The sequence below is a fragment of the Brassica oleracea genome, chromosome C4, assembly GCF_000695525.1.
Source record: "Brassica oleracea var. oleracea cultivar TO1000 chromosome C4, BOL, whole genome shotgun sequence".
Classification (NCBI taxonomy): domain Eukaryota; kingdom Viridiplantae; phylum Streptophyta; class Magnoliopsida; order Brassicales; family Brassicaceae; genus Brassica; species Brassica oleracea.
In genome coordinates, this window is record NC_027751.1 from 26,542,617 (window position 1) to 26,549,622 (window position 7,006).

At 37.6% G+C, this 7,006-nt stretch overlaps 2 protein-coding genes across 3 annotated transcripts; one reads left to right on the plus strand and one right to left on the minus strand.

Moving 5' to 3' along the window:
- Positions 1–506: 506 nt before the first annotated feature.
- Positions 507–2,926, minus strand: LOC106338520. The gene is made up of 2 exons (XM_013777478.1): positions 1,652–2,926; positions 507–1,298 (listed from the first exon to the last, which is right to left on the minus strand). Exons 1-2 carry the CDS (start codon positions 2,924–2,926, stop codon positions 507–509), a joined length of 2,067 nt encoding a protein of 688 aa, XP_013632932.1.
- Positions 2,927–4,436: 1,510 nt separating this feature from the next.
- On the plus strand, positions 4,437–6,720 carry LOC106340897. Of its 2 annotated transcripts, none has more exons than XM_013779733.1 (7): positions 4,437–4,508; positions 4,630–4,828; positions 5,125–5,211; positions 5,325–5,591; positions 5,679–5,897; positions 6,068–6,214; positions 6,325–6,720. In XM_013779733.1, the coding sequence occupies exons 2-7, from the start codon at positions 4,664–4,666 to the stop codon at positions 6,703–6,705; spliced, it is 1,266 nt and encodes a 421-aa protein (XP_013635187.1). In that variant the 5' UTR covers positions 4,437–4,508; positions 4,630–4,663; the 3' UTR covers positions 6,706–6,720. The 2 variants fall into 2 exon arrangements, with proteins under 2 accessions (XP_013635187.1, XP_013635186.1); XM_013779732.1 differs by having other exon boundaries at positions 4,467–4,545.
- Positions 6,721–7,006: the final 286 nt, after the last annotated feature.

Below are 7,006 nucleotides of genomic sequence, written 5' to 3' on the forward strand. Positions count from 1 at the left end.
TCCCCCTGTCCTTTAGTGTATCCCATACTGATCAATGTAGCAGATAACTTCTTGAACCACTGCCTTGAGGCCTGTTTTAACCCATAAATCGATTTCTTTAATCGCAAAACAGTATTCTTAGGCAGTGTATATCCCTTCCGCTCTTCATGTAACTTCATATACACCTCTTCATCCAACTCTCCATTCAAGAATGCATTAGAAATGTCTAACCGTCGTAGACACCATTTTTTAGATGGAACTACCTTGAGTAACAATTTCACAGTGGCCATCTTCGCAACTGGTGAAAAAGTATCAGTATAATCTAATCCTTCCTTCTGAGTGTATCCCTTAGAAACAAGCCGAGATTTACGCCTTTCCAAAGTCCCATCAGCATTAAACTTCAAAGAATGTAACCTCTTACAACCCACAGCTCTCTTTCCTGCAGGTAATTGTGCTTCCTCCCATGTATTTGTATTCTCCATAGCCACAATTTCCTTATCCACTGCTTCACACCATTCTTTAGACTCTCAAGCTTCAGCATACGAAGTAGGGATAGGTATTTTGGTGATGATATTTATATAAGCAAGATGATATGGAGTGAGTTTAGAGTATGAAAGAAAGTCTGAAATTGGGTGAGCTGTATCATCAGTGAGAGAGTTACAGTAATAGTCTTGTAAATGAGCAGGTTGTTTACGAGGACGAGATGGAGAAATTTCTGGTGGAATGATAGGAATGGAAGGAGTAGAAGTTGATTTGAGTGGTGATGAAAGAGATGTAGCGGGTGGTGGAATGATATGAGGTGATGATGAATGAGTGGTACCTGAGAGCTGAGAGTCTATCGATGTGAAGCTCTTCAAATACTTCTCAGATGTAGAGTCTTTCTTCAATGGGAATATATCCTCATGGAATGTCACATTTCTGGTGATAAAAGTTCTATTACTTTCCAAATCCAGGAGCTTGTAACCCTTAAATCCTGAGGGATATCCAATGAAGACAAGCTTTAGAACGAGGTTGAAACTTATGTCTCTGTTTTGGTGAAGTTGAGGCGTAACATAAGCATCCAACGTCTTGATCTGTGAGTAATCTGGAGCTTTACCCGTTAAGATTTCATGCGGTGTCTTGTTCTGTAGAACTTGAGAAGGAGTCCTATTGATCAGAAACACTGCTGTCAAGACGCTCTCACCCCAGAACGGTAATGGTAAATGAGACTGAAACATGATGGCACTAGCAACGTTGAGAATGTGCTGATGTTTACGCTCAACCACTGAGTTTTGTTTTGGAGTCTCTGGACAAAAATGAAAAGCCTTAATCCCTTTCCCCTGATAAAAATCTGTAAACATGAGCTCAGGTGCATTATCTTATTGCACTGACTTTACTCTCACATTGTACTGATTCTCTACCAATTTGATGAAAGTTGGGAAAACAGTTAAGACTTCATTCTTTGTGTGTAACAAGTAGATATAGGTAGCTATAGAATGGTCATCAACAATCGTTAAAAAATAACGATAACCTTCATTTGTTTCCACTAAGGATGGACCCCAAATATCAATATGTAACAATTCAAAGTTTGAGTTACAAATATTGTTGAGAGAGGTATAAGATAGTTTCTTCTGTTTCGCCAGATGACAAGTATGGCAATAAGGAGATCCTTTATTCTTCATTCTCGTAGTACCAACGCTTCAGAGATGACATCCAATCTGTGATAAGAAGGGTGACCTAACCTCATGTGCCAGACTCCATGATCAACAACTGCATTAACTGAGACATGAGGAGCAGTTGTATCCAACACATAAAGGTTTCCAATACGTCTACCCTGACCAATCGTCAACACCCTGGTAGGATCCTGGAAAGTATAAGAAGAAGGATCAAATATCACACGAGATCTAATATCAGAAGTCAGAGAGCTGATACTGAGTAGATTCAATCTGAATTCAGGAATAAACAACACATTGTTGAGACAAATATGTTTTTTGAGTTGAATCTTCCCCACACCACTGATCTTAATAGTGATTCCTGTTGGTAAATTCACAAAACTCTCAACCCACGTCTGAGATGACATAGTGTTTTGAGAAACCATCAGAATACCAACAAAGAATTGTGTGGAAAGAGAGAAATTGATACCAGAGGTGCTTGGTTCATTAGGAGCATAGGTGGAGTTTGATTGAAGTTGAGAACTGAACAAGGCAATGAATTGTTGAATCTGATCTTTGCTTAGATTTCCAATCATGTTCTCAACTGTCAAATTCTTTGACTCTGCATTCACCAGAGGAGATAGAGCAACTTGAGCTGCGACTTTAGGAGTTGAAGAAGGTCTCTCATTGCCTTTGTATTTTGAGACAAATCCAAGAGCAAAACCATGTTTCTTGTAACATCTCTCTGCTATGTGCCCCACTCTTTTAGAAAAGGAACAGATAGGATGACCTTTGTTGGGACCATTCTGAACATATGAGATGCTTTGCTCAGTCAAGTTAGTCTTAGAAACTTGAAAAGCCGTTGGAGATGGTACTGTGGTTGAGAATCCTTTCTGGCTGTCGTCTTGATCAAGAATGTTATATATCTCATCAAGGGATGGGAGAACTTTCTTCATGATTATCTGTCGTCGAATGATGTTGTAAGACTCATTCAATCCAGCCAAGAACTTAACAATCTTAGCTCTGTCTGCTTTCAATTGAATGCTAGCCGCATTACCACAAACAAAAGGTTTATCAGGTTCATATGCACCCTCAAGATTATCCCAAAGAGTTTTCAAAGTTGTGTAATACTCTGAGAGAGACATCGTTCCTTGGCGCAAATCTTGTATCTCTTGAGTGAGGTTGAACGTGCGTGAGAGATTGGTGAGATGGAAACGCCCATGGAGATCACGCCATATATCTGAAGCATCGTTCAATCTTAAGATACTGCGATATATCTGAGGAGATATAGAGTTCAATAACCATGACTTAACCATGCTATTGCATCTGGACCAGAGACGAAAAGTATGATCTAGATCAGGAGGCCTGATGATAGTTCCATCGATGAATCCTATCTTATTCTTAGCATTCAAGGCAATACACTTCACAGCATTCCGATCATCATAGTTAGGTCCATCAAGTTGAATAGAGATGAGAGATAGACCTGGATGATCCGCATTGTTCAAAGACAAAGGAGACTAGTTTGGATCATTCAGATTCATGTTGATCGGGACTTGCCGTGGTGCGATCGTAGCAGTATTTGCATTTGGAGCCAGAGGAGGTGTGATCGGAGCTTGGTGAGGTGAATCGGGAGGTGTGGTGTCGGTTTCATTGACCCGCGAAGGTATCCGAGCTGGATTCCGAGCTGAGCTTGTCGATGCAACCGATCGAGTTGAACGGCGAGTTTGAATCTTCCATACAGAAACCACCGGAGCTCAAAAAACGTATGGATCGCGATGATGAGACGATGAGATGCGCTCAGATGACGAAGAATGAAGAAGATCGAGTAACAATGGAGCTTGATTGCTCTGATACCATATTATGTAATGAGGAATGGAGAAGAAGAAGTTTGTTATGATGAAAAGATATTTTCATTCCTTCTCGCTTTACAACAGTCTCTACATCTATTTATATACAAGCTATGACTAAACCGGTCAAAATCATAATTACATTGAACCAGCGAAAGGAAACCAATTCAATGATTTAACCAACTCTAATAAGTTCCAAGTGGAAAAGCTTTAAGGGAAGTTGAAGCAAGCGTTATTGGCTCCGTCTAGAGTGGTATGGTGAAGTTTGAGTGAAGATGGGTGTGAAGTCTGGGTGAAGTCCAGGTGAAGAATGATGAAATCTAGACAAATTTGGGTGTAGATTGGTGAAGTCTAGGTGAAGTCTAAGTGAAAGTTGTGAAACCTGGTGAAGACTTAAAGAAGACATGAAAGAAAATCATGGCTCTCTAGTCAGAATCAGTTAACCAAAATTTGGAGCAAAAACTATTTACTCTAGGTGGATCCTTCTAGTTTTCTCTCAGAGAGTATCAGTGGCAGGAGTCATCGAGAGAACCACAAAGTGTAGCCAGATTTCTAATTATTGTGGTTCTTTATCGAAACAATGCACATGAAATCATGAGGGTCTTGATTTGTAGGTAGAGATCAGTACTGTCAATTGGCAAAGGAAAGCACGAGAGGATGAGGCTGGGGAATCTGAGAAATTGAAGAAGACAACCAAACTTTGGTGATGAAAACAAAACATACATGTTTTGGTTTGGTCAAAGGTGGAGATTGTGAAGAATTGACCTTGTTTGGTTTGGTCAAACATACTTGTTTGGTTTAGTCAAACATACTTGTTTGGTTTGGTCAAACATACTTGTTTGGTTTGGTCAAACATACTTGTTTGGATCAAGTGGATGGACAAAAAACGAAGAAGAAGAGAGAATACATTGGGTTAGCCAAAAAAGCTCATTTGGTTTAGGGATTATGAGAATGTTTATGGTTATAAATATCCTATCTTAAACTATCTATAACCTAAGCCACACTGAAGCATCTCTATCTCTCTAAAGTTTTTTCTTGAAATAAAGAGCTTGTAATTTTCATATTATATTTTCATATTATAGTGAGGGGTAAAAAATACCTCCCCAAAAATAACGGTTCGAAGTCGTGAACAGGTTGAATAAATTGCTTGTGCTCTCTTTTTTTGTGTTTAGATTATCCTCAGCCAAATCAAATTCAGTACAAGTCATGCATGTCCGTTCCTTGACGATGAAATCGGTTGTGAGATGTCTCCTGGTTGTGCTAACGGTGATGGTAACGAATATAGTGGAGCCAATAGCTGGAAAAGTTAAAAATCAACAGATTGAACTCAGGCTTAAGCAACTCAACAAGCAAGCTCTTAAATCCCTCGAGGTATATATAAAACGAGTATAACTTCAGGAAAATAAAAATATTAACGTGCGTAGTGTGTCAAAAGAATAGTTCTAACTTAAAGTTCTTACTTCTTACTATCGGATCTACAGTTTTAATATTGATTTCGCATGATTTTAGCGTATACATGCAATCACATTTTATCTACAATCTTGACGTAAAGAACAAAACTATATTAGTGTTTCAAAAAAAAAAGAACAAAACTATATTCAACTAGAAGTCTGCAACAGTTTTCTTACTATTATGTTTTTTCTTGCATTATTCGTTGTATCTATCAGAGTTCAAACGGTGAAATAATTGATTGCATATCTATTGCGAACCAACCAGCTTTTGATCATCCCATGCTCAAAAACCATACGATTCAGGTTCCGTATTAACTACTTTTTGTTTTTTCTTTCTCTGAGTTATTATTTTCATGACTTATACGTACTCTGACATTTATCACTATAATATATGGTAAAACTAATATTGAAAATAGATGACACCTAGTTCTTATCCGCACGAGGTTTTAACCGAAGAAGACAATGCTCCAACACCAAGCAACGACGAAGAACAACCAGAAAATACAGTTCAGCCTTGGCAACTGGTAGGAGAGTGCCCTGAAAACACTATTCCAATCAAAAGAATAACAAAAGAAGATCTTCTAAGAGAAGATAATATAAAGAATCACGGGAATAAATCGAATATCTCTCAGCCTCATCAATTCTATCACCCGAAGGATACCACTAACTATAGTGGCCACGAGGTATGTGTAGACACATGCATTCAAATCATCAATACTTGTTCACATATTAAAACCTTAAATTTGTTGAACTATATGTTTTTTTTGTAGTATGCGATCACATCTGTTAGTGATGGTCCTTACCGCGGAACTAAAGCACAGATAAACGTGTGGAAACCACGGGTCCAAGAAGTAGGAGAATCCAGTATATCACAGATATCCATCATAGGAGGAAAATTTGATGCTGGTTTGAATTCAATACAAGCTGGTTCGCATGTCCACCCGGCTCTATATGGTGATGACAATCCTCGATTTTTTATTTACTGGACAGTAAGTTCTCATAAACTCTTTCTCAAAAAAAAAAACGTTCTCATAAACTGGTAATTACATGTTTTGCATGTTCATATTTTTCTTTTAATATTACCTGATTAATTTTTTATTTTTTGTAAAATGAATATATAATGACTAACTTTTTTTGATAAATAAAATAATAAAAACAGAGAGACAATTACCAGAATACAGGATGCTACAATCTCAGGTGCCCCGGCTTTGTTCAAATTAACAAAAAACTGACCCCTGGTTATTTGTTAACACCCATCTCCACCTATAATGGTCCACAAGTTAAATTTACCATACAAATGTGGAAGGTTTGTTTAGTTAATAACAAAAGAAATTCTTATATGGTGGCAGTACATTATTAGTATACATCAACTTTATACTTTTTTCGAATCAGAGTTTTTGTTATTATTTTTCTTAGGATCCAAAGACAGGAAACTGGTGGTTACAATTGAATGATCAAGAGTTGATAGGGTATTGGCCAAAAGAGATATTCACAAACCTTGCAGATGAAGGGGCAAGCGTGATTGAATGGGGAGGTGAAGTGGTGAACAAGAAGAAAGACGGACAACACACAACCACTGAAATGGGAAGTGGACACTTTCCAAGTGAAGGATTTGGAAAAGCAAGTAGCTTTGAAGTCATCAAAATCATTGATATGAATAATGGTTTAATAGATCCGGTTAAAGTTAAAACTTTAGTGAGTCGACCTGCTTGTTACGATATTAAAACAGGTTATGATAAAAAATACGAGGTTTTTTTCTACTATGGTGGTCCTGGTCGTAACCCGAATTGTTCTTAGATACTTCATATTTATATGTAATCTAAAATAAAAATTGTTAAAGTTGTATTGTGCTCCGGATGGTTGTGAATGTAGACCAAGACTATTTCATTCTCTAGAGTTTTTAGTTATATCTAAAAACTTAGTTTGATTATAACTTTTGGTTTGTCTTCTTCTTTCCAAGTTTGATGCTCCGTTGGCCTCTTGACTTCAGGTCATAGATGCTGCAAAGGACATAAAAAGCGTGTTTTTCTAATCCAGTAAATGCAGTACTGTATAGAAGAAGTAGAAGAAGTCAGAGATGCTTACCTTGATTAAAGTG

Excerpts from the sequence above, each read along its gene's own strand:
- LOC106340897 (XM_013779733.1), top strand. The coding sequence starts at position 4,664 with ATGCATGTCCGTTCCTTGACGATGAAATCGGTTGTGAGATGTCTCCTG. Across the intron at positions 4,829-5,124 it reads AAGCTCTTAAATCCCTCGAG|AGTTCAAACGGTGAAATAAT; the intron begins GTATATATAAAA and ends TGTATCTATCAG. Across the intron at positions 5,212-5,324 it reads TCAAAAACCATACGATTCAG|ATGACACCTAGTTCTTATCC; the intron begins GTTCCGTATTAA and ends TATTGAAAATAG.
- LOC106338520 (XM_013777478.1), bottom strand. The coding sequence starts at position 2,926 with ATGGTTAAGTCATGGTTATTGAACTCTATATCTCCTCAGATATATCGC. Across the intron at positions 1,299-1,651 it reads ATGTCATCTCTGAAGCGTTG|GGGAAAGGGATTAAGGCTTT; the intron begins GTACTACGAGAA and ends GATTTTTATCAG.